This window comes from Pipistrellus hanaki, assembly GCF_964339955.1.
Source record: "Pipistrellus hanaki genome assembly, chromosome: 14".
Lineage (NCBI taxonomy): Eukaryota > Metazoa > Chordata > Mammalia > Chiroptera > Vespertilionidae > Pipistrellus > Pipistrellus hanaki.
In genome coordinates this window covers 11,862,960-11,890,490 of record NC_140516.1, presented here as the reverse complement: position 1 = coordinate 11,890,490, position 27,531 = coordinate 11,862,960, and the positions used below count along the sequence as shown (strand labels likewise).

At 44.0% G+C, this 27,531-nt stretch overlaps 1 protein-coding gene across 16 annotated transcripts in view; it reads right to left on the bottom strand.

Moving 5' to 3' along the window:
- Positions 1-27,531, bottom strand: part of KCNMA1 (potassium calcium-activated channel subfamily M alpha 1) — a 669,950-nt gene that overhangs the window by 165,384 nt on the left and 477,035 nt on the right. For all 16 annotated transcript variants that reach the window (XR_014796777.1, XM_084903669.1, XM_084903660.1 and 13 more), the window contains exons 13-14: positions 25,892-25,961; positions 19,465-19,620 (exon numbers count right to left, since the gene is read on the bottom strand). Coding sequence is in view for 15 of the 16 variants with exons in the window: in XM_084903669.1 (XP_084759795.1) it covers positions 19,465-19,620; positions 25,892-25,961 (226 nt within the window). In the remaining variant the exon portion in view is untranslated. The remainder of the gene's footprint in view (positions 1-19,464; positions 19,621-25,891; positions 25,962-27,531) is intronic.

Sequence of the window (27,531 nt, the reverse complement as noted above, 5' to 3'; positions counted from 1 at the left end):
GCAGTTCATTTCAGTTCGGCCCCCCTTCTGCATACTCCCTGCACCAACATGAAAGCCTGGGGTTATGTGGATTCATCCTTTTAGGAGGCAAGTTAGAGGATACCTGTTGTTGCCTCAACATGCCTCTTGGGAGAAAGGACCCCATCCCTTTGACCCCAAAGAATTCACCAAAGCATTCCTTTCAACCACGAATTGTATGCCTCCTCAGAACAGTCCTGGAGGGCCCACTTTTCTCCTTGTTGGATTTCTGGAATCTGCTTAGCACTTGTTATAGCTCAGTATTCCCAGAAAGCTGCCAGCCTAGCCCTCACTCTGCAGGTGTTATGAGGAAAGAAGAAAGAGAGGCCTTGGGATGGTCCTGTTTGGGCAGGGAGAGGCATCTGACCCCTATTCTCACTGGTCATGAGCAGTTTCAGCCCTTCAGGCAGGACCCAGGGGATTGCTGCTCTCTGAGTTCTCACAAGTAACTGATTCCAGCACAGTCTCCTCTGAGGTAATGTCAACACAGGCTCTGTCGTGGGCAAGGCTGCACTTGTTAGATGGGCTTTCGTTACATATAGGAAAGAATAGAGGGTCTCCATTCACTGCAGAGGCCTGGGAAAAGCCATATAGATGCACCCAGCATCCCAGCTTTCTCTTATTTGAGCAGAGAGAATCTTCCAGCCCCCAGGGCGGGGGTGGGTTCTGACAGAGGGGTTGGGGGAGTTGAAAGGGGAGTTGAAAGGACCAGAGTCACTTAGGCTGATGAACAATGCCTCTGCCCTAGAAAATGTATTCAAGCAGAAAATTCTGCTAACTCTATCTCACCACAAAGAGTTCCAGGGACCTCCCCCAACAGTAGTCATTTACAAAGATGTTGGCAACACAGAATTGTAAGCAATATAGGGAAGGATGCTTTTATGCCACCCCAGAGGATAACTTTATATTAGGTTCATCCTTCTTTCTTCTCCCATCAGTGACCCAAGAAAAACCCAGTCCCACGTCTCATCACAAACAGAAACACAAATAGTACCACCCTCTTTTAAGCAGGAAGAAGGGGGTGCTGTGCATTCATACACTGATGATGTCTCCAACTACTTTGCACAGTGGATGAAGATAAAACTCAAAAAGATTGAGTAATCAGTCCAAGGTCTTGCTACAAATCATGGGCTAAATCAGTCTTATAACTCATCTCCTACCCTTTCCTTGGCCCACTGCACAACTACACAACTGTCCTCACACTGTAGAAGGGAGAGAGGGTAGGGAGAGAGAGGGTTGTGTTGGCAAATATAGATAACACAGTGGTCCATGGTTCTATCTGAATAGGGAAATACATCCCAAGATCTCTGGATGGTCAGGTCTAATACTTAATCTAAATTCTGAAAGGAACACCAATAATTCCCCTCTCACTCGTTCTTTCCTTACTAGTCTATTCAAGGAAAAGAAAAAATACCCAACTACTAAAATAAATGGCCATCTCGCTACCACACTTTAGCTAAAACAATAAATGCATAGAAATTCCTTAAGAAATGATACTTCCCTTGTCACCTATACACAAAGGAAAGACTTGATTCAATCCACTGTCCTAAAAAGCAATGCCATAAATATGGAGGCTAGGATGAAATATAGACTTCTGTTGTCAGATTGACAGCAAAGAGATTTTGCAAACCAAGGTCATAGGCATAGAGATATCTGTTAGTTCTCAGTGGGCAGAGACACTCTACCTACTGGCACAGTATGGGGAAAAAGGAGAAAGTGATATCTCTCACTCACACATCAATTAATGCCATCGACTTCCATCCTACTCCCCAATGCCTAGTGCATACAAAGCCCAGTGTCTGGGCAGGGCACCTGTATTTCTTTGATCTTGAAACCCTTATCAGTGGGACTGCATCATTCTTGTTACTGTGAAATACATGTGGCAGTTAATGATAAAAACTGCAAAAATTATATCCTGTTGAAAGGTTTATCTCATGCCATTTTTTAGGATGGCAGATAGATGCCTAAATTGATCTGGGCATCATTTGACTGGTGTCCCAAAGTTTCTCTAAATCAGCCAGATGAGTCTGAAGTTGAAACAGCGACCTCACATTGTTCTACTGGGAGAGGTGCTGGATTCCCCTGCCCCACAGTTTGCCACACCATTAGCCTGTGATGTAAAGGCAGACTACCTCAAACTCATCCCAAACGGAATGAGTATTAAATATGCTAAAGGACATGATGACAATGGCAGTACCTTGGAGGCAATAATCTCCCTGGTCCAGCTGTAAAGGACAAACATGGAATATGGCATCTATGGTGCTCTCTGGGCTTCTCTTCTGGATGCGATGGAGTAAGCACACTCCCCCCTGTATCTTCCACTGAGTGTATCTATCACATTTGGACAGAATGCATGGAGCAGCTATCTGAAAGCTCTGAGAAGTAAAAAGCAGCTGGCAGATTAGGAGAAATAACCAGAACAGGAAGGACCACCAAATCAGCAGTGAGTTTACCACTGTTTTTCCTCTGGTATTCCTTGCCATGACCTTAAGGCAGCCCAAACCTCCTACGTGAGCACCAGGATGTGAGCAGAGCAAGCGCTCAGTTGGTTGGGCATCTTCCTGTGCACGGAAAGGTGGTGGATTCTATTCCTGCTGAGGGGAATGCAGGCGGCAGCCAATCAATGTTTCCCTCTCACATTGATGTTTCTCTCTTTCTTCCTCTCTCTCTCAAAATCCATTGTCTAAAAAGCAATGCCATAAATATGCTGTCAGATTGGCAGCAAAGCAGTGCAGGGAATTTCTAACACTTAGAGAAAATAGGGGAAACCATGGTTTATCTTTTTGTTTTTAAATTATTTTCTAACATTCCACTCCCCCTCCCCCCCCACCAAAGCATCCAGTGGTGGTAGTAGTAGTAGTAGCAGCAGCAGCAGCAATGGGAGCTGGAAGGAGGTAGGAGAACCTTTTCTGGCTAGAGGATTTGAGGCCCCAAGAAAGTGGGGCAAAGCCCTGTTATTTTCTTTTTAAAAAATATGTTATTACTTTAATAGAGAGAGAAACCAAGATGTGAAAGAGGTACATGGGTCCGTTGCCTCCCATCGACCAGAAATTGAACCAGCAAGCTGGGCATGGGCCCTTACCAGGAATTGAACCTGCGACTTTTTGGGACAATGCATGGGACAACGTTCAACCAACTTAGCCAAACCAGCCAGGGCAGTCCTATTGCTTTTTATCTATCTTTGTCCTCCCATTGGTTGTCCCTAGTCACTGAAATAGCAAAGCAACATTTTTTCAAAGCCCCGGATTTTTGGTCAGAATATAAAAAGGAAAACCCCATGAAACAGAAAGTTTCCTGGAGATCTCAGAGAAAGAAGACTTGGAAAAGTAGCCCCTTGTAATTGTTTATGAATTTTGGAGCCCACCCTGAGCTGTGTGCATGGATGGAACCGACCTTACACAGCATATATAAATTTTGAGAACTAAACTATAACATAGTCTATGGCCCAGTCTGAGACGGATATGGAACAGATTCAAAGAGCAATGCCGACGCTTTGAAAACTCAACTACCATTGGAATCACATGCTATAGAAGCTTGGTCAGAACTTGCAGCCTAAAATCAAACAGGTCAATTTGGGCCAAAATAAAATTATCAACATTTTTTAAGATTTATACAAGACTTAGAGTTGCACAATAAAATAATCAAGATGTTCAGAATATAATAAAAAATAACTTGGCATATGAATAACCAGAAAATATCTCAACTTTCATCTAAAGCCTAGATGGCACAGATATTAGAATTGTCTAAATAAGGGCCTTAAAGCTATTATAAAAAGTGTTTCAATAACTAAATGAGAACACTTTTATAAAGAATTGAAAGATAGAAGGCCTTAGTAAAGAAACAAGAGAAAATTAATCATATGGAAACTCTCAAATTGAAAATACAATAACTAATGTATTATAGATGGGCTAAATAACAGAATGGAGATGATAGAGAAGGGAATCAATAAACTTAAATCAACAAAAATTGTACAATTTGAACAACAGAGAATATTTTAAAAAATGAATAGAGTCTTAGGTTCCTGTGGAATATTAGAAAAAGGCCCAGCTTTTGTCTTATAGGAAACCCAGAAGGACAGCAGAAATTGTGCAGTACTGAAAAAAAAAATATTTGAAGAAATAATGAATAAAAACTTCCTAAATTCCACCAAAGATAAACTTATCACTTCAAAAATCTCATTGGAATGCATATGTCCTTTCTGATTGAGAAAAAATGGACATATGTAATACTTTCAACAATAAAGATTAAATATATATACTAAAGGCCCGGTGTACGAAATTCATGCACAGGGGAGGAGAGTCCCTCAGTCCCGCCTGCACCTTCTTGCAATCAGGGACATCTTGGGGGATGTCCAACTGCTGGGTTAGGCCCATCCCTCTTGCAATCTGGGACCACTGGATCCTAACTACTCACCTGCCTGATCACCCTAACTACTCTGCCTATCTGATGGTCCCTAACTGCTTGCTTGCTTTCCTGCTGGCCTGTAACTGCCTCTGCCTCAGCCTCTGCCACTATGACTTTGTCCTGAAGGTCATTCAGCTCTCTGGTCTAATTAGCCTATTATGTTTTTAATATACACTGAGTGGCCAGATTATTATGATCTCTGAACACATAATAATCTGGCCACTCAGTATAATATATATATATATTCATGCACCAGGCCTCTGTATGAATTCATGCCTGGTGCATGAATTCATGCATGGGTGGGGTCCAGCCAGCCTGACCAAAGGGAGGGACATGGGCAGTTGGCCAGCTTGCCTGCTGGTTGAACTCCTGGTTGAGGGGACAATTTTCATGTTAGGCTTTTATTATATAAGATATACACTGAGTGGCCAGATTATTATGCGTTCAGAGATCATAGTAATCTGGTCACTCAGTGTGTGTGCGTGTGTGTGGACAAAATTAAAAGCTGATCCATTGAAAAGATAAGCAAAATTTGTATATAGTAAGACAGACAAAAAAAGAAAGACACACATTACAAAACCAGGAATGAGGAAAGAGGTTATCACTTCATACCATGCAGACATTAAATGGACAATAATGGGAAATTATGAACAACTTTACGTACATAAATTGAGCAACTCAGTTAAATTAAACTAATTCCTCAAACCCCTTAAACTGCCACAACTCACCCAAGATTACATAAATAACCTGAATAGACCTATAACTATTAAAGAAATTGAATTACTCTTTAAAAACCTTTGGGAAAAGAAATTCAGGTCCAGATGGTTTCATTAGTGAATTCTATTAAGCACTTGAAGAAAAACTATCATCAATTCTACACAATCCCTTCCAGAGAATAGAAGGGAAAATACTTTCCTACTCATTTTCTGAAGCCAACTAAAATCAGACATGGACAGTATAAGTAAAACCCACTTGAAAACATTAAAAAAAAATCTTTATAAAAACATTAGCAAATTAAATCTACCCACATATCAATACATGTATACACATCTATACATGTGTATATACACACGTACACATTTGTGTGCCTGAGTGTGTGTATCACATCTTGAGCAATTGGGATTTATTCTGGAATGCATAGTGGCTGGTTCAATATTCTCAAATCAGTCAATGTAATTCACCATATTAACAGTCTAAAGAATGAAAACAACATGATTATATCAATTGATGTACAAAAAGCATTTGGTAAAATTCAATATCCATAATGGGACTACATCAAAATAAAAAGCTCTGGACAGCAAAAGAAATCATCAACAAAACAATAAGAAAGCCCCTGTATGGAAGAACATATTTGCCAATGTTAGCTCTGATAAGGGTTTAATCTCCAATATTTACAGGGAACTCATACAACTTAACAAAAGGAAGATAAACAACCCAATAAAAAAAATGGGCAATGAACCTAAATAGATACTTTTCGAAAGATGACATAAGGAAGGCCAAGAGACATATCAAAACATGCTCAAAATCACTAATCATCTGAGAGATGCAAATCAAAATGACAATGATGTACCATCTCACACCTGTCAGAATGGCTATCATCAACAAATCAACAAATGACAAGTGCTGGTGAGGATGTGGAGAAAAAGGAACCCTCATGCACTGCTGGTGGGAATGCAGACTGGTGCAGCCACTGTGGAGAACAGTTTGGAATTTCCTCAAAAAAACTAAAAATGGAACTCCCATTTGACCCATTGATTTCACCTTTAGAAATATATCCCAAGAAACTAGAAACACGAATCAGAAAGGATATATGAACCCCTATGTTCATAGCAGCACAATTTATAATAGCTAATATTTGGAAACAGCCTAAGTGTCCATCAGTAGATGAGTGGATTAAAAACTGTGGTACATCTACACAATGGAATACTACGCTGCTGTAAAAAGGAAGGAACTCCTACCATTTGCAACAGCATGGATGGATCTGGAGAACATTATGCTATGTGAAATAAGTCCGTCAGAGAAAGATAAATATCACATGGTCTCATTCATTTGTGGAATATAATGAACAACATAAATTAATAAATAAAAACATTCAGAGACAGAGAAGCATCAATTAGACTGTCAAACCTCAGAGGGAAGGCAGTGGAGGATGGGGGAATTGGAAGAGAGCAACCAAAGGACTTGTATGCATGCATATACTAGTAAGCATAACCAATGGACACAGACACCAGAGGGTTAAAGGCATGAGTCAGGGGAGGGGATGGACAATGGGGGGATAAGGGAACCTATGCAATACCTTAATCAATAAATAAAATTTTTAAAAAATGATTTTTTAATAAAATTCAATATCCATTCATGGTAAAACTCTCATCAAATTAATAAAAAAGAATTTCCTCAACCTCAGAAGAAGGGATAACCTTATATACCTATTGCTGACATGATACTTAGTGGTAAAATACTGAATTTGTCCCTCTTAAGAGTGGAGACAAATCAAAGACATACTCCTTCACTCCTTCTATTCAACATCCTGCAAGAAGTACAGGCCAGCACAATATGGTGGCAGGATACAAGGTCAATACAGGAAAATAATGTGTATTTCCACATACCACCAATGGACAACTAGAAACTGAATTTCTTAAAGATGCCATTAAAAACAGCTCCCCAAAAAGTAATATTCATGTATAAATCTAACAAAAATGTATGGGGATCAGTTTGCTGGAAACTACAAAACACTGGTGAAAGAAGTTCAAGATTACCTAAATAAATAGACCATTTTCATAGATTGGAATCCATGTGGATGCTGATGCTCCCCCAAACTGGTCTACACTTTTGACACAATTCCAATAAAATTGTCAGTAGGATTTTTTGCAGATACAGACAATCTGATGCTAAAATGTATATGAAAAGCCAAAAGCACTAGACTAGCCAAAACAATTTGAAAAAGTATACACTTGGAGGAATCACATTACCTAATGGCAATATTAAGCCACAGGGGATTATTTCCAGATCTTGAAACCTAATGGGATTTTCTCATTACATTTTCAAGGAATATTTCAATGGAATATTATTAAGTGCTAAAATAAGTATAGCAAGCCATAAAAATACATGGAAGAATCTGAAAACCATATTACTACATAAAAGAAACCAACCTAATAAGGCTACATATGATTGATTATATAAATAAATGATATATATGTATAATTCCAAGTATATGACACTCTGGAAAAGACAAAACTTATGGAGAGAGTAAAAAGATCAGTATCTTCCAGTGATTAAGGTAAAGGGGGCTTTATAAATTGCTCACTGGTTAAACAATGTTGGTGTTGATAATGGGGAAGCTATGCCAGTGTGAGTGCAGGGAGTTATGGGAAATCTCTGTACCTCCAGTTAATTTTCTTGTGAACCTAAAACTGCTTAAAAAACAAAGCTTATGACAAAAGTAGGCCATACACTTCACAAAAGGATACACAGATGACAAATAAGCATAAGATAAGATGTTCAACATCAATAGCTATTAGGGGAATACATAGTAAAACCACAATGAATTACCACTACACACACATCTGAATGACTAAAATTAAAGATACTGACAATACAAAGCGTTAACAAGAATGCAGAGCAACAAGAACTCTCATACATTGTTGGTGCAAATCATAAATGGCACAGCCATTTCTGAAAAAACATTTGTAGTTTCTTTTAAAATTAAACACTTATCCTACAATTCAATGATTCTACTTCTACTTATTTGCCTTGGAGAAATGAAAACTTTATTTTTCAAATATAAATTTCTATACAAATGTTTTATCAGCTCTATTCATAATCACCCCTAAACTGAAAGCAACTTCAAAGTCATTAAATGAATGCAAGTTAACAAACTAAGGCCCATCCATAAAATGCCATCATTTTCAGCAGTAGAAAGGAGTGAAATATTGATACACACAATAACCTGCATGGATCTCAAGGGAATTATACTAACTGAAAAAGCTACTCTCAAAGGTTAGATATTATATGATTTCATTTGCAAGACATTTGCGAAGAGACAAAAGTATATTGAAAGAGAATAAACAGTGATTATCAGGGGGTGGGAGTTAGGGGTGCAGCAAGGCTATGACTACAAAGTGGGGTTACTGAGACTGATTTATGTTCTGAGTTTGGTAGTGGTCACATGACTATACATGTGTTAAAATGCAGAGAACTTTGTACCCACACATAAACTTTAATATAAGGTAAAATTAAAGAAGGAGATATAGTATCTGGACAATTAAAATTACTTCTGAATCTCAGCGGGGCCACCTACTTTAAGCATTTCCTATACAGGAAAATGGCCAGAAGAAATGCTAGGTGAATGGAACTGCATTTCTCTACTACTCTCCAGAGGATACCAGTTCAGTGCCCTACTACCTGTGTCCAAATCCTTTGAGTTACTATAATACTTTATGATGGTCAGAAGATGCTTGCAAAGGCTAAGGTTAGCTCTACCTTCCCTCTGAGAAGTGTTCTTTTCTTCCTTTTATCATCACTGTTTATCCTCTAGATCAGTGTTTCCCAACCTTCTCTCATGATGAGAATCACCTGGTGGAGTTGTTAAAACATAGATTCCTGAATCCCAACTAAGAAGTGCTAAACTAGAATTTTTGGGAACATATAGGTAAAATTGTATACTTAACTAGTGCTCTAAGACAGATTTTATATACAGAGCACTAAGTTAGGTATGCAATTTTACCTATATGTTCTCAAAAATTCTAGTTTAGCACTTCTTAGTTGGGATTCAGGAATCTGTGTTTTAACAACTCCACCAGGTGATTCTCATCATGAGAGAAGGTTGGGAAACACTGCTCTAGATCTTACACTTTCTTTACTGAGACCTCCCTGTGTTGGAAATCCACCATCTGCATTCTGGCCCCCTCATTCCTTCCTTTAGATTAGGGGTGTCGAACTCAATCAGAGAAGGGGCCAAAATCTAAAATCCAGCCTAAATCGCGGGCCGAATGGTTTACTGAAAAGTCATAAACTGACAATGTCATAAACTGACAGCGGAGTGCAGTGATGACAGCGCGGTGCGGGCCACATTGCAAGGCCTGGCGGGCTGGATTTGGCCCGCGGGCCTTGTGTTTGACACATGTGCTTTAGATGGTCAGGACTAAGTTCTTTTAGCTTTCTTACATTCATCTTCAACCCCTTCCCTTCTCAGTGGCAGCACTGACTGGAGCAGAAAATTCTCCATGGGCAAGGCATTGTGGTCTAGGGAAGACAGGCAGCCTGGTCCTTTTCAGATTAAGGCACCAGGAAGAGAATGGACCTTTTCCATTTTGCAATGCTTCTTAATTTTTATATCTAGTAGTTTGATCTGGTTGGGTAAACTGAGGATTCCACACTGACAGATATTGAAAAGTGATTTCTAGTCTTAGAAGTTTTGACTACAAAACCAAGCAGTGTTTCTACATGAAGTATTCCTCTAGAGCACATGTGTCAAACACAAGGCCCGCGGGCCAAATCCAGCCCGCCAGTCTTTGCAATGTGGCCAGCACCGTGCTGTCATCACTGCACTCCGCTGTCAGTTTATGACATTGTCAATTTATGACTGTTCAGTAAACCATTCGGCCCGCGATTTAGGCTGGATTTTAGATTTTGGCCCCTTCTCTGATTGAGTTCGACACCCCTACTCTAGAGCCATGGTTGGCAAACTGCGGCTTGCAAGCCACATATGGCTGTTAGGTCCCTTGAGTGTGGCTCTTTCACAGAATACCATGGCCTGGTTGAGTCTATTTTGATGAAGTGATGTTAAAAGAAGTTTAAGTTTAAAAAATTTGGCTCTCAAAAGAAATTTCAATCATTGTACTGTTGATATTTGGCTCTGCTGACTAATGAGTCTGCCAACCACTGCTCTAGAGGAAGCAAAGTACAATAGCGGGGAAAGCACTGAGCTACGAGCATAGAGGATTCTGGCCCTCTCACTACCATTTTCCATACAGCTGTGCAACAAGAAGCCAGTCATCCTCCCCTTTCCTCTTTTCCCATTTCTTCTGCTCTACAGATGAGGAAGGTCAGAAACAACAGCTACTTTGCACTGACACATCTTATAAACTTATCTACTGGCACATCTTATGCGCTGAAGGCATCTTATAAACTATACCGTGATATACACACTTGGGTACTAGTATCATTTGAAAGTTCTTGACAAAATACCCACTCTATCAAATCAGTGGTGGTTCCTTGCTTGGCATCCCCTATGGATGTAGAATAATCACCTCAAAGGAGCTCCAAGGTTCCTCATCCTTGTTGTGGGCAAAGGTTACACTTGGTATCCTTTGGAGCATGATAACAAATAAATAAAATAAGGGAACCTGAGATTTTATTCCTCATGTTTTAATAGCATTTTGAGATTTGGCTTGAAAAATCACAGATGGTGGGTGGCGCCCATAATACCCAAGTTAGAAATAGGCAGTGGGGAGGCCAGGAGGACTCGGCCTGTGGACACGCAAGTGTGCTCAGAAATTCAGGTAATTAATTAAAGGCCGATAATCTCTGAAAGAGCTCATTTTGGTGTTTGACCAGAGGCTTAGCCAAGAGGCCCTCAAGCTACATGAATAACAATATCCTGGCAGCTGACAGGGGCCAGGTGAATGGCAGCTTCTGGATTTCATGGTGTGTGCTGGCCATTGTGGCGTCGGCTCCGTCCTCGTGGGCACCGGCTGTGGTAAGTTATGCAATCTTTCTGGCTGCCCTCCCCTTTGTTCAGTCCATGCCAAGTGCCAAGTAAAAGAATCCATATGTGATTACAGCTATAAAACCGAAAGGAAAATATTAGACAAATATATAACATTTTGGGGTTTCTAAGTTTGTTTTACCTTTAATGCTAGGCAGACAGTTTACACAAATCATTTTGCTGCAAAGTAAAGAATAATGAGTTAAATGTGTTCCCTGTCACCATCAATCATGTACATTTGCCTTTGATTGACCAAACACATAAGACACATAAAATGACTTTCTAATCATGTTAGGGGGAGAGAGAGAGGAAGGGAGGGAGAGAACAAAGGAGGGAGGAAAGAAGAGAGGGAGGGAGATGATGGGGAGGAGGAGTTTCACCCTTTTTTGTTTTATCCAGAAAACCCATTGACATTTTCTGGCAATCTTCTAACATGCTGCATGGGCTTCTCTTTGCTAATAACGTTTGCCTTGAGAATTTGTAAAGGTCTGAGAACTGTTAACTCAATGTTTTAGAAATTACCAGGGCCAGAGGGGAAAGGAATCCCTGTTAATAGTTCATGGATTAAGGCTCTCTTCATTTGAAACCGTGTTCAGGGGAGTGCTTCCCCTTCGGTGGGCGGTAGTCATTAGGGCAGAGTGGGAGGCACAGGGGAGGCAAGAGAGCCACTGAGAGGAGATTCCAGGGGAAGAGAAGATGCTCAGTGATGTCCACCGGATGGGACACTGAGGTTTAGCAGGTTCGTTTTAATGCAAGGTTTTCTATTCTGAATTGTAAATTCCAGCAGCACACTGACTCGACTTTCTGTCAGTCAGAATGGTTTATAGCCAACTCTAACCAGCCTCCACACAGCCTCGACAAGGATTAGAATGCTTTGAGTTCCAAGTTTCATGGAGTCAAAGTTTCATGGAGCCAAGTTTCATGTAAATCTACAGGGAGTCAATGCTCTTCAGTCTGGCAACAGAACCATGTATGGTAGCAAAAGAAGACGTTTCATCACCCAAATCACCCCAAAGTGTAAGTTGCTGGTCCGGGCCCCACCCCACTGTCTATATCAAAGACAGACCAGGCTAAGCTGAGGCCAGTATATTCCTTGGCATGAGTCAGGGCTGTTCTAGTTGCTGGGGCTTCACAGCACTTACACAATTTCACAGGAAAGAGGCAGTGACAGGAAGTGCCATTGAGTGCAAAGCCTGTGGGAGTGTGGCTAAGGATGTGGATGTATGAGGTGTGGAGGGGAGAGTGAGGCAACTTTTAAAAATGTAGTTCTGGCCTAAACCGGTTTGGCTCAGTGGATAGAGCATCAACTTGCAGACTGAAGGGTCCCAGGTTCAATTCTGGTCAAGGGCATGTACCTTGGTTGTGGGCACATCCCTAGTAGGGGGTGTGCAGGAGACAGCTGATCGATGTTTCTCTCTCATCGATATTTCTAATTCTCTATCCCTCTCCCTTCCTTTCTGTAAAAAATCAATAAAATTATATATTTTTAAAAATGCAGTTCTGATAGTATTCACAGGGAAACTTCATTCACACCATGAAATAGAGAACATCTAGGTCCTTCCTGGAGAATGTGAAGCAGTACATTCCTCCCGGGGGGGGTGGGGGGGGGGGCGGCGCGCCTCAGAAGCCCCAGAGCAATGTATGAGCGTATTCACTTTCTTCTTGATTCCCCTGCACTTGCCAGGAGAACAGTTGAATCATAAAGCAGCCCCTTATTAGAGGAGTGCCATCTTCATAAACCGGAGAACTCGGCACTTCGGAGATGCCAATTCTCCCCGCACAGCCCCGAGCAGACCCATGCACACTGGTACCTGACACGAAAAGGGGCTCCTGGGGTCCCGATGATGTGCTGTTTCTTACTGTGGGTCCTGGTTCTCTAGGTGTTGCCTTTGTGGATGTTTAACCACATTTATTAGATGCACACTTTATGCTTGTACCTTATGGCTTTGTTGCTATTTAACCACATGCATTAGATGCACACTTTATGTGTCAATTAAAAGTTTGTTTTCAATCCCTTTTCTAAAATATATTTCTAATGTTTTAGAGAGAGGTCTCACTGAGAACTTAACACTGAGCAGAGCTGAAGTTTTGATGGCGGGAAGCCATGCAGCTTCTAGGGGAAGTGCGTTCCAGCCAGAGGGAGAAGCCAGCACAAAGCCTGGGGCCAGCCGAAGGGAGACCCACTGGGCAGTAGGAGAGGCCAGTGAGGCCACCGAAACCTGAGGCCTTTGCAAGGACTTTGTTTTGGTCAGTGGGATGCCTGGAGAGGTGTATACGGGGGTGACAGGGTCTGATTCATGTTTCAGAAGGCTGTTCTGCACGCTCTATTGGAGACAGACTGGAGGGCAGGAAGGGGTAAGGTCCGAGCATGGAGACCAGTTACAAGGTTGATACAATCAGAGATGGAGAATGGTGGTTTGGAGCTGAGGGTGAATACATAGGTGATGAGACGTGCTCAGCTTCTGGACATATTTTGAAAGTTGAACCAAGAGGATTTGCTGCTGAAGGGAATGTGGTACAGGAGAAAAAGAAAGGAGTCCAAGGTGACTGTAAAGTTTTTAGTCTGAGCAATGGGATAATGGCATAGCCAATGGTGCAGTGGGAGAAAGCAGGTTTATAGTCAACAGGAATTATTTTATGGATGAAGTAAGTCTGAGAGATGAGACATTCAAATAGAGATGTTGTGTAGCAGGTGAATAGATGATATTGGGTTCAAGAGAGAGGTCTGGATGGAGATATAAACGTAGGTTTCAGCCGGGACCGGTTTGGCTCAGTGGATAGAGCATCGGCCTGCGGACTGAAAGGTCCTGGGTTCGATTCCAGTCAGGGGCATGTACCTTGGTTGCAGGCACATCCCCACTGGGGGGTGTGCAAGAGGCAGCTGGTCGGTGTTTCTCTCTCATTGACCTCTCTCTGTCCCTCTCAATTCCTCTCTGTGTAAAATCAATAAAATATATTTTTAAAAAAACCACACACACACAAAAAAACGTAAGTTTCATCTATATGTCTAGAAGCTAAGAGAATAAATGAGATTATGAAGGAAGTGAGTGTAATTGTTCTGGGAGCCACTTCCCACTGATGAGGATATTTGTAGAGGTCCATTGCCGGGACACCATCTCTGATTAGGGTGACATTGTCCATGTGTGTGGAATAAGCAATAACTGTGTCTCCTGTCTAACTCCCATCATGTGTGTTTGCTTTGCCAGACAAACCTTCTGTCCTGGCATTGGTGTTCCCTCCTGGAAGCTGAAAGCCACCTTGGTCCCAGCCTTATGGGAGCCCTGATCCCATTTCAGAGAGCCCTTCACCAGCCTCCCCGCCTCCACTCAGAGTGCAGCCTTGCTTCCAGAAGGCCTCCCTCACCTGGATAAATGCCTCTGGTCAGCAGAGCTCATGCCCACCAGCCAACAGGAATTGCTTGTTGTCTCCCAGAAGCACCTGCCCTAAGCCAATTAGCTTTACCCCCAAGTACAGCAGTGCCTGAAGTCAGTTCTGCCTTGGGAGCCTAATTCATTTCCCCACCCTGACTCATCCCACCCTAGGCTAACCCCTCATCTGCCTTGATACCGTGGCCCTTGCAGAGATGCCAGAGAGAAATGCCAACAAGAGCCACAGATGGGGCTGGGAAAACATGTGCCCACACATCCCAGTCTGAACAGAAGCTTCTGGAAGCTTCTCAGCACCTCGTAGCCAGGCTGACAGTCTGAGTAGCACACTGCCTGGAGTGTGGTAGGTGCAAAGGGAATTTCCACTGAATCCATAGTTTCCATAAAGTGAACTACAGAAAGCTAAGATTCATGCCAAGATGAGGGCACTAGCTAAGTTCCCTCTTATCGCCGGTCCAATTTCCTCTTGGTCCTGGAACCCATTTGCCTGGGTTCGAACAACTGAGTTCCTCATTCCAACTTTATGCCCTCACACAAGCCACTCAACTTGTCTTAACCCACAGGAATTAGTAACAGTGCCAAGTTTGGGTAGGGTCATTGTAAGAATTGAGTGAGATAATGCATATAAATCATAGCAGAGGGCTTGGCACATTGTTAGGACCTAGTATACTTAAGCTATTATTAAAGATTCTTGATTTACATATCTAGCTCCTAAACCATGTTTTTATATACAAATATATTCAAACACATACACGCACATAAACATAACCCAAAATAAAAGTATTAAAAATGATTCCCTTGGCTACAATTATTGCTATGATTATGTATTGCTGAAAGTTTATCTCAACACGGTAATAACAATAACGAACAAATGGTTTTATGTCCAGCAAAGCCACCTCAGCCAACATACAAGCTGAATAATAAGGGTCTGATTTTCCCAGTGCTTGCTCATTCACAAATAGGAAATATGACAGAGGAGACTGCATTCTGATCAATATTAAGTAAATTTCACCCACAACTCCAAATCTTATAAAATAGGGGGAAATTTAAAAGGCATTTTACATAATTTCTCCATTTTCATAACTGATTTATCCACCCAAGAAATAATTACAGAATGCCTGCCATGTTCTAGGCTGTGTGAAAGTGTGTGTGTGTGTGTGTGTGTGTGTGTGTGTGTGTATGAAATGGTAGATTAGTGGAGTTAAAATAGTTGGCAATCCTGGAAACAATTTAAATGTGCTCAATTTCAAGACTTAGCGTGGACCAAAAAGACATTTTAAGAATTAATCACCCTCTAAACACACAACACCCCCACACACAATTTATCATGTCCAAGGACAGCTAATCCTAGTAAGAATAATAGCACAATTCACAAAAATAGCAGGTCAAGCCCTGACTTGTAACTAGATATGTTGGAAAGTTAACTATTACATGGTAAGACTCTAAAACCAAATAAAATAAAATAAATCAATGAATCGTAAGTTATATTCCAGTGAGGAAGCTAAATAGAGGGGAAGAGTGGCCACTTCTCCAGGGCCCCAAAAAGCGGGGGAAGATAGGCTACCTCGACTCCTTGTCCTGGTCTTTATGAAGACTCTAGGGAGAAGGCAGGTGGTGGGAGATCAGACAGTGAGCAGGCCATTCCAGGCCTGGTGGATAATGGAGGTGTTGACAAGTCACAGGAACCAGAACATTTGCCTTCACTCCTTAAAGGAACTCTGGGTAGAGAAACTGGATGTCATGGACAAAATGCTTAACCTGTCACTAGCAACAAGCCACTGGGCTGGAGGTCCCCCTGAGTGGCCAACCTGAGCCTCTTTCACAAATGTATTGGCTATAAAGTTAGCATAGATTTATTAAACAAATCCCAGCACATCAGAAACTGTAGAAAGCATGCCTCAAGTGGAACAAGTTAAGTGCAACCTTTAAAAAAAAATCATTACCCCTAAGATGTGGGCTAAAAACATAAATAGATTTCCAAGATTTTAGATCTATTCAGAGAGAACATATCCAATATGAAATAAGCTTTCAGGGGCAATGACTTGGGGCCCTGGAGTGAGGATCTTTGAAAGGGACATTGCTGAGGGGATAAGACAGTGCTTCCCGGTATTTCCTGTTGTATCTGGGCTGGGTCTCTTTAGTGGCAGCTCCATACCAGAAGCCCTATCTCTTTTGTTGAGCTTTCACACCTTCACTTTCAGTCCTGGCTTAAAAAATCTAGAGGTGAGTCACTGTGCCTGTGATACATCATCCCTGTTTCAGTTTCGTTCCTCCTCATTCTTCTTTCAGGAGGGACTGAGCACAGTACATGCTGCTGAACCAAGAAACAGACACTACCTGCCTCAGGCAAGGGAGAGGTGAGCTCACACCCCACCTTCTGCTTCCAGAACCGCTAAGTGTGCTCAAGGGATCAAGTGTTGCCAAGCCCCATCCGGTCCCCCTGCACCCTGATAGGATGGTCTGTCCCTGTGGAAGTGCTGATGGATTCTCTGCATAGGACATGGGGGACATTGGGGAAGAAGCAATTTCTGTAAACAATAATCCACTTATAGCTTTCCTTTTCCATCTGCCCCCAAATAAAAACAAGCGAAGGCTTTGCACCCCTGGAATGGGAAATAATACATACAACTTCCTAAGGAGAGCTTCGCTGTGGTGTTTGTTATGAGCTAAAGGAGACAGAGGAGGACCTGGGATTTGAGGGCAAGTGCACAGAGATGATGCTGCAGAACGGTGGGCATGCGCTTAAGGCTGTCCTATTGTTAATGAGAGAAACAGATGACTGGAGGACTCGCTCTTTCTAGGTCATGCGCTTAGTGAATTCCAACACAAAGACCACCTGAATGTCACAGGGCTAAATGCAGAGAGCTACCCTCAAACTCAGAGGGCTGGCCCTGGACAGAAGCAGCACAGAAACATAACCCCGGGAGGGAAATGTGTTTTCAGTTACACCAGGGCCGGGCCAGGCCTCTCCCACAGGCTCTTCCTAAATAGGAACTTGGCAGTGGGCTGAGTTGGGCTGGAGGGGTGTCCTTGGTGCAGGGGTAAGGCCCTCCAGGGTCTTGCGGGAAGCTGGACAGAAGTTCCTTTTCCCCGCTGGTAACAGCCCTGCAGAATCAGCGTCACCTCCACTTTACTCATGTTCCTGACAGGTGGCTCTAGTTTCACGCAGGCACCGCAAAATCAAAACATGCGCATGTCAACGGCCCATGTGCAGCGGGGCCCTGCCAAGGCCGGGCTACATCAGCACCAGGGAGCGGAGGCCAGGCCTTCGGGCCTCAAGCCTGGGCCTGTGGGAAACTCCCAACAGAAGAAACCACCAGAGCTGGATGGACAAGCCAGAGGAGCTCTCCTGGTAACAACGCTGGGCCTGGGCTCCTGGTGCTGAGTGGAAGAGCCTGGGAGACACAAGCTTACATCTGGGGGGGGGCGGCCACACAGGCCACCCTGCTGCCTCCATGTTGCCTCATTCTGCTTCCTCCAGGCAGCGGACCAGCAGCCTGGACTGAAGGAGCCACTTAAAGGAATGCGATGTCCTTGCTTGTGAGCTGGGCCTGAGCCAGGCCATCAGTGAAGTGCAGGTCTCTGGGCACGTAGAGGCTAGAAGAATTTCTTTAATCAAGGCACCTATTTCCTAAAGTGATTGAAGGAACTCCAAGACAAGTTGTTCTTATCCACAGAGGAATGTGAATGAGAAAGTGGCTAAATTAAGCCAATGAGGTAGGAACAGCAAGCTCGGGCCTAAAAAAAATCCTGTTCTAAGTCAAACAACCCATGGAGGCCGGAGAGGAGAACTGATACAGAGTTTTAGTCCATCATCTGCATCCCCATCCTCACCACTCATCCCTCTCAATGCATCAGGTCCGCTGCCTCCTCAACTCCACCCAGACCTTCTCTCCGGTAGTGGGGTAGTGGGCGTGGCAACAATGGCAGCGAAGGCTGGATGGCTCACAGCTCTGATTTCAGAGCTTTTGGCTACCTTTGTGGGACCTCCTGGTGACTCACGAACTTCCCGTCTCAACCACTACCAGCTCAGGAAGCTGAATGTGAAGACATGAGGAACAGGCAGGGCACTGTAAGCCCAGATCTTGAGCTAACGGGCACCAGTGCCAAGTCAGAGAGACCCAAACTAGATAAGTTTCACTGCACCGGTCCCGCCACCTTGCCTGGTGAGCCTGAGAACAATCCAAGGACTAGAACTGGTGTTCTCATTATCCTGAACTCCAAGGACCCTCTAAGTAGGAGCTTGGAGCCTCAACCCATGTTCTGGAAACATGTCTGGCCTGGCCTGAGAGGACAGATCAGGTTCAGCAGGCAGGAGCCACGGTGAGCTGCCCGGGGAGCTCAGTGGCATGAACGGCTGACAGGAGGTGAGCATATCCAGGCCGCCTATCTCAAGGCGGAAAGGGCACCACTGCTGAGGACTCAGCTCAGCGTTTCCCTCGCCATTCAAATAACCGTGGCATGTCAGCCCCACTGGCCTCCTTGATTGTGCAGAAATAAATAAATGAATTATGTTGTTGGGGTTTGGGCTTCGGCACAAACACATGGTCTACATTTATCCGCACAGTGAGAGGTCCACCCGCCACTTGATGTAAAAGAGGGAAATGATAATTCTTTTCTTTAGGCACTCTGGTGCCATATGGAATGTATATAAATCATATTTTTGTTTTAACAGCGGAGGCTTTGTTGATAGATAAACATGTGGTTTATCTAAAAAAAGAGAGGATTGTGCTTTGAACAATCATTTAATGGCCGTGGATGTGCCAAATAAAAATAAAAACATAATTCTGAAAGAAGTTGGCCTCTCGCCCAAATCTGTAACAAGGAATTTCTCCCCCACCAAAGCGGTTGAGGCCCATTGATCTGGTTTGAGTTTAAGCGGTGCTCTCTACTCAACCCCACGACAAATTGAATCTGGGGCTAATGTGCTCTAATAGGACAAGACGTTACCTTTATGAATGACCTCATGGAGAAGAGGTTGGCGAGCATGGTGGAGAGGCCCTGGGCCAGGCAGCTCTGGGCTATGAACCCCAGCTTCAGCTCCGCGAGGCAGATTGCATCATCACCCTCCTTCCAGTTCCAGCTCGGGATGTTTAGCAGATGGGCCTGTGGAAAGAAAACAGTTATGAGACCTTCCTTTGTGAAACGTTCAATTGTTTAAAGTCTCCCCTGGGAGACAGCACTGCCCGGCTGCAGGGTGAGCCAGGCTCGTCCTTTCGTCCCTGGGCCTGGGTCGCGCTTGGCGTTTTACTAAACTCTCTTCATCAGACTCCGATCTCCCTGGAAACTGTTTCTGTACCTACCAAGCCAGAGGCCTCCCCTAGGGTTTGTCCTTTAGTCAAATAGAGTCCAGAGGCAAATCCCTCTTGTGTCACAGGCCCATGCTACTAGGATGTCTGATTAGATTGCTCACAAACTGGCTCCTCAAATAGACTCTGATACTATCCAATGCCTGTGTACTTCAGATTTCATTTTATCTGCCTCCCAAATACTCCAGATCAGTGGCTCCCAAGCTTGGGTTGGACATCAGAACCACTTGGAGGGTTTGAACAAGCACGTTGCTGGCCCTATTCCCCACGGTTTTTGATTCCCAGTGTGTAGGGTGAGGCTGGAGAATCTGCATTTCTAAAAGGGCCAGGTGATGCGGAGCTGCTGAGCTGGGGACTGCACTTTGAGAAGCACTGCCCTAAGTCATCAGGCAAATGACAGTGTGGACATATCACCATCTGTTGCAGGTAGACGGATCCTCTTCAGCAGTTAAGTCAGCACTGAGATCAGGGCCCAGAACATGCTCAGCCAGTTTCGCTTAAGAGGCATGAGGCACAGTCATAGGTGACACACTGGATGAAAGAATCAAGATTCAAAAGTTCTCCAGAGTTGGGAAAATAGGGGTGAGGGGGTAAGGGTGGGGGGACAGCCAGTATGGCATTTAGGTTGAGAAAATCAATTCTATATGTTCAGATGAGAAGACCTAACTTGGCAGCAGACAATAGGAAACAGAAAAGAAAAAAAAAAAATTTAAGTGTGTGGGTATCTAAACCCCAAAGAGAGGCCAACTGTATGAGAAATTGCAATGAACGCCAATGCCTGCTTGTTAGAAATGGTCTCCAGATTGAGGAAAACGAAGGTTCCATTCTGATGTGAACGGGTCAGGCTGGTTCCAGAAAACCTGATCCAGCCTCACCGTCAGATTTAAGGAGGAAAGGTGACCACTTGCATCACTCACAGAGAAAACATGACAAGCACGAGCAGAGGTGTCTGTTCTGTACAACCCTTCTGAAGAACAAGGAGACAGGCAGCAGTGCGGGGCCTGAAGAAGGTCTCGCCATCACGGAGCTGCTGCTGCGATGAAGAGATTGGGCTTGTCTTGTTTTGTCCCAGGAGCCAGAATTGGGACTGAAGCAGTAATTTTAGCTTGTTTTATAAAGGAACTTTCTGAGGATGCAATTTGTCTAAGAGATGGAGAAGACTGCCTCCATTGCAAGGTTTCTCTCCCTAAAACTCAGTAAGTGTCCAAGTCTCAGCAGAAAGACCTCTTGCTCTGCATGGAGAGAACCCCTAGTGCCGTGAGCCAATTCCAGCATGTCAGTAGGGCTGAATCATCTGGGATGGCTAAAAAGCATCGCCCCAAAACCCGAATAGTATAATCGCTTGCTGCCAGACAGCTCAGGGCATTTTATTGCCTCCTGTTGGTCAAACACCTGAACAGCTGTAGGCTATTCCCCCAAGCTAACAATGCTTCTGTAGCTTACCCTTTGAAACCTTACCCTTTGAAGTGTATGTCTCCACCTTGCCTTAGGACAAATTGTGTTAATAAAAGGAAGGGTCCTAGACAAGGAGGTTGTATTCTGTCCCTTTAGCTGAAGCTCCTCTGACCCCCAATGCCTTTCAAAATCATCTTTCCTCCTTGGATTCCTTCTTGAATCTATACATCAGCTCCTTTCTCAAGATTGCTGAACCCTTCGCAAGGCTGGGACAAGAATGCCGGCACCCAAGGTCTTCCAATGCCAGACTTCATGGCCCTGAAATGACGATCTCTCTCCAAACAGGAGGAGCGCCAACAAGGCTTTCCTTCACTCTCTGGATGATACAGGCAGTTGTATTAGAAGGAGATAGAAGACTCCATCGTGGAAACAAAGGGTGGGCCCTAAGTCTCCAGGCTCTGCTTTCAGAAATACCACTCTTGTGAAATTCCTTCTTACAAAATCCAGTTCTATGGCAATCGCGTGCATCCTAACCCAGCAGGAGCCTATTCCTGGGAGAGATGACTGTATCCGTCCTGATGACAGCAATGTTAAGACAGCCCCATGTGTGGGCCACAACGGATGGCAATTTCCCTCAGGATGAGTTTCAGAGACTGTCCGCACATCGTATCCTCGATCCAGAACTAGCCCTGCCCTTTATCCCATTTCTCTCCCTACTCTTCACTGTCCAAAGAAGGCCATCTTCCCCTTTACTTCCCTGGCATCATAGAGAATAACATATCAGTCCAAGATAAAAAAAATATATATTAATTTGCATTAATATCATCTGAAAAGAATGGGGACGATTAAATCTAACTCATGAACAACCAAGTCATCAAGTCCCAGACACTAGATAACCTTCATGGAACCTTCAAACAAACACACAGAAAGTTCTCAAGAGGGTTTCTCACGCTGAAACCGGTTTGGCTCAGTGATAGAGCATCGGTCTGCGGACTGAAAGGTCCCGGTTCGATTCCGGTCAGGGGCATGTACGTTGGTTGCAGGCACATCCCCGGTAGGGGGTGTGCAAGAGGCAGCTGGTCGATGTTTCTCTCTCATCGACGTTTCTAGCTCTCTCTCTCTCTCCTTTCCTCTCTGTAAAAATCAATAAAGCATATTAAAAAAAAAAAAAAAAAAAAAAGAGGGTTTCTCACATCCCCAGCTGCTATCCAGGGTATGAAGTCCAGGCCTTGGGTCCCTCATGTGCCCATCTGTTTTGAGTTCCTTAGACATAGTTTACATGTTGACAGAGGAAAGGCATTAGTCTCATTTCTCAGGCTTCCTTTCTTGGCCCCAGTATCTTCTGCACTCGTGGGGCAGGGAGCCACAAGGGATGTGCCAAAGCCTGGGACCAGGGATTTCTGTGCTCATAAAACAAAGACAAGAGATTGACCCAGGAATTCGAATTCTTGGTGTCTACCAACTCTGTTGTTTTTCATTTGAGGGCAGTGGGACCCAGGGGAAAGGCCAGCATTGCTACATGGGAGTCCAGAGGCAAATCCTTCCAACCTAGAGAAAGAGACCTGCTGGGCAGGGTCTGTACTGGGCCACTCATCATCTCAAGAAGAAAGAACGTAAGACAGTTTGTCCTGGGAAATCAGGAGAGATGGATTCCAGCCCCAGTCCCACCTCTCACTGCACATAAAATACAACTGGGGAAGCCACCACGAGGAGCAAAGAGGTCACATCAGAGGAAACACTGTAGCACTCCTGCCCAAGTATAAGGGTTTACAGGAGGAAGTTCAAAGAACTTTCATGTCCATCAGGCCAGCAGGACTTGGCTTCAAGTTCAGAAAAGAACTCTTTCACTACAGTCTAGTTCTTACTGGATTTTTCAGCTGGGAGAGAAAATCCAGTAAGAGCTAGATCATCAGGAGTAACACCTTTCCAAGATGTCATAAACCATTCTTTCCTTGAAGAGATTCAAGCCACTTACACTCAAATTATAAAATTATCTGGGCCACAGTCTTTCCATGTTCAGAGATGGCTAGGCTGTGAGTTGTTCCCTCCATGGATTCTAGTGATACTAAACAGACCCCCTTTGGAGAATGTCAACCCTTCTATGGGTCCTACTCTACGGAGCCACAGTTTGTTTCAGTGGGCTGTGGCTCTATGTAAAGAGAAGGTGGTAGTTGGCAGCTCTGTCTCTTAGCTCACTGGCTGCCAAGTGACCATCATTTGTACCCTCCAGAGCAGCTCTGAGTCAGAGCTTAGAGCCCCAGTCCGAAGTCACATTGAAAGCTGAAATGCACAGATGGTCAAATGAGGACTCAATGACAGAATGGATATCAAAGCTCTTGTAAAACCATAAAATATTACACAAATGTCTGAGGTTATTATGATAACAAACTCAGGGATAGATTTACATGGCGAAAAAGCAGGCAGTATCCCTATGTCCCTCTTGGTCCTAGAATAAGAATCCTTTGGTCACAGGGGATTGAGATCCTTTATATTTTACACATGGCATCCAATGATGGAATTAACGATCCCTTGGAATATATTGACAGTGACATAAGTTTATACACGCATACCAGGTTCTTTATGAAAGCAAGTTTTTATGGGTGGAGATCTCTGGTGAAGAAGTGCCAAAAGAGGAAGAAAAATAATATTGAATGGAAGGTGGAAAAAAAACATGTTGAAAGGGTAGGTAGGGGGACCTTAGGAAACAGAGCAAAATTATAAAGCAAGAAGAAGAATGTCTGTTTGCAATTCTTAAAGGCATCAGATAACTAATAATAAACAGTGGGTTTCTATTTGTTCTCTGGGAGAGAGAAAGGCAATGAGAGAGGAAAGGCCCTGTGTATAGTCTCTCTGTCCCTGGCACCCTTACTAAACTTCCAGGGCAGAATCTCATAGCAATGTTTGGCTAACTCTAAACCCACACAGATAGGTGGCTCTAAACAAAGCGTGTTTTAAGCAAATTATCACAGATTGGCTGACGTCTTCACCGTTGTTCCTGAAGAGCCACAGTGCAGAGACTGTGGGAGACCCTGAGCTCGCCGTGGTCCTGTGAACACTGACCAGGTACTATCTGGACCCTGGGTCTATGGAGCCGCTTGGAGTTTGACAGGAATCACAGCTGAAATCCTCCTTAATGTCTTGAAGATGCTATATCAGCACTCAGTGGAAGCAGGAGGAAAGGAACTGACATCCCTTTGTAAACAATACAATGTTAATTTTCCTATTCAATCTGAATACAGCTCAAAATCTAAATAACAGCTTCAAGCACTCTCACATGAAATACAATTTCAAATATCAAATGGAAGGAGGGAGTTCGTTACCCCAGGAGCTGTCACCAGCCATGGCCTTACTAAGAAAATTTACCTCCACCTACAGGGACTGCTGTCAGAAAACTTCTCTAAATTGATGCTTGTGAGTTACCAATATCCTCACTGTATCCCTTCAGTGTCCTTGGTTTTCCAGAGACAAACAGGACACTGTGACCTTGGTTGCCCACCACCAACCCCTCTGGCTGCAGCACAACACCTTCTGCAGTGGAACCACCTGCCGAGCATTGGGCAACGGTTGGCAGGGGGAGCAGCGCCAAGGGTAGCCAGTCACCGACAGCAGGCCCCACTCAGCGACAGCCTCTGATGGGCTTCCACACAGCAAAATGGGGCCGCCCTTGCCAGCAATTAAGAATAATGGTGTGGCACTGGCACATTTGGCAGAGCGGGGTCTTCTCTGGGTCACCTGACTGCCTATTTCGTAGGGAATATGGCCTGTAAGATGGGTCACACACTCACTCAAAACCCAGCAGGGAGTTATTCAGTTCACACAGGACACCTGGTTCCAGGTGCTGCACAGTCTGATTTCTAAGCCTCATTAAGGGGATAACTGGTTCCATATCAAACAGACACAAGTGCCACCTTCCCTCCCCCAAAGCTGTTTTCCTGGGAGTTTAATGACCATTTGAATGGAGGAGCATTGCCTTTGAATGCCCCTGGACTCTGGGAATCAACGCAGACTCCAGCATTTGTTTTCTTCCCTATCTCCTTTGTAAGCTCTAACACTAGGAAGATTCCATTATGCTTACTCTAGTTTTCCTGAATTCAATCATGCAGTTCTCATCTTGAATTTGAGAATGCCATGTTCCACATTCACCACCCAATGTGTGTTCTGTTCCCCCAGGTTCACCTGGTCTCAGGGAGAAGAGTCCTATTTGGGACATTCTCTGCACCATGAGGACTAAATCCTTGAGAGCACAAAACAGGACTTCTTGGGATTAGAGGGCCAGGCAGAGTGTTGACCATCTCGTAGGTGCTCAGTAAACACAAACTGAAGGAATTAGTACAGCACATAAAAATGGAAGTGTTGCAATGGGATCTGAGTGCAACAATGATCTGAACCTGGAGGTCCCACAGATGCTTCCTGAATGAATGAATCGGTACCTGAAGGAGATTCCTTCCAGTGACCAACTGCAGACAAGGTGTTTAGCCTGAAGAAATGTCCCAAGGAGGGTTTACCCAGCACCCACTTTGTTCAGGCCTGTGGATTTCTTTGTTGTGTGTGCATGTGTGTGTGTGCATACGTGCGTGCATATGCGTATGCACATGTGTTTGGCTGAATGGTGAGGGAGAAGACACTAGACTCCATATGCATCTCTGAGCCTCAGTAGGCTCTCACTGTCCTACCTTGTTGTGATACTGCAGCATCTGAGTGATGATTCTTATCTTCGGGTGGTAGTTCTTTATGGAGATCACTCTAAAAAAAGAAAACATGAAAGCTGAAGCATAATTTACCTTAACTTTGGAGTCTGATGGGAAGATTAATTTGATTATAACTGAATGGAGTGAATGTATGGGGGCCTGGGTGCCAGTGCCATCCTGAAGGATTGCAGGCGTGGGGCCAAGTTAAATTGTGTTTCCACTACCGTATCCGTGGTAGTGTGAAAAGGAAACCACAAAACGGCCACAGAAGTGTCCTGGGCATAAAGGAAGAGAGAGGCCTGTGGTATGTGAGCAAGTGTGTCCTAGGAGTAGGGGGTTCTGGGGCCAGGGTAAAGGTGTGTTGCCTATAGAGGCATCTGAAGAAAGCAATCTCAATTTATGGGGCCAAAGGAGGTTTGCAATCTCATACCCCGGGGAAGAGCCTAGAAACCATTTGCTATGGATCCAATTCTCCAAGTAATAATTTGAGACAAAAGTGACAAATTGAACAAGCAACCCGACAAGTGATTCTAATTGTCATACACATGGCCACTCACAAAAATGATTTCTAAGTTGGGCTCCCAGGACAGGATTCTTGACTCAGCCTTCAATGGCTAATAGCATCTAAATGATGACTTTGATCTGGTTAGAATAAGGGGCAAGGCCTTCCAGAGTTTGAGTACAAAATCCTTCCAAACTACCCTCAGTCCATACTCAGTATTAGCCCCTGCCTGGGCCTCCCCATGGTCCCCCTGACAATTATGTGCTAACAGGGGAGGGGCAGGGAGCAGATGAATATAAACACCTGGACTCCAGTCCCAGCTAGTGCCCTGGCGAACTGGTGACCTTCAGGAAATCCCTGGTCTCTCTGTGACCGTTTCCTCATCTGGACATCGGGGGCAACAGTACCTGCTTTATTTATTTCACAGGCTTGGTCTGAGCAGCAAAATGAAAGACCAGATGTGAAAATGCTTTGAAATCATTAAAAGCTCTCTCCACGTGTAAGTTATGGTTTTTGTCATTACAGACTCTGTCAGAGGTGACACTGTACATTTCCTTCTGGGACAAGGAAGGCTCAAGAATGGAATTCCATGGAATGGCCCACCGCCTGAGCCTAATCAGAAATGCAAGTGCATTTATTGTGACACCCCCCACAAACTTCCCACCCAGAAACCCTGCACTTCATCCCTGTGCCATGCGAAGATGGAGAGAGGCGGCCAAGAGCAGCTGTGTCTGGAAAGCTCCACCTTCTGCACTTAGGAAATGGATCACACATAAGCCTCTCCTGCACAAATTCACCCTGGGCTCCTGCACTTGAAGGATTTCATTTTATTGTTGAAAAAAGTCTTGCGTTGGCCCGAGCTTATAACTCAAGGACTTGGAGCCTCTGTCAGCCCTCTGAATTCAGTTCACAGCCTCAGCCAGTTTTCTGCATTAGCTCATTTCAAATGGATCTTTGACATTTTAATTTCAAACAGGGCAGATTGGTCTCATTAAATTAAGGAGGAAGGAGGATTATACAAATAAGGGAAAGACAGAACCCATTTTTAACCCCAAGCCTCCCATTTCTTTGTGCTGCCTGGGCCTTAGCTCTGATTCTGGCTAATGGATGGCTCAGTTACATT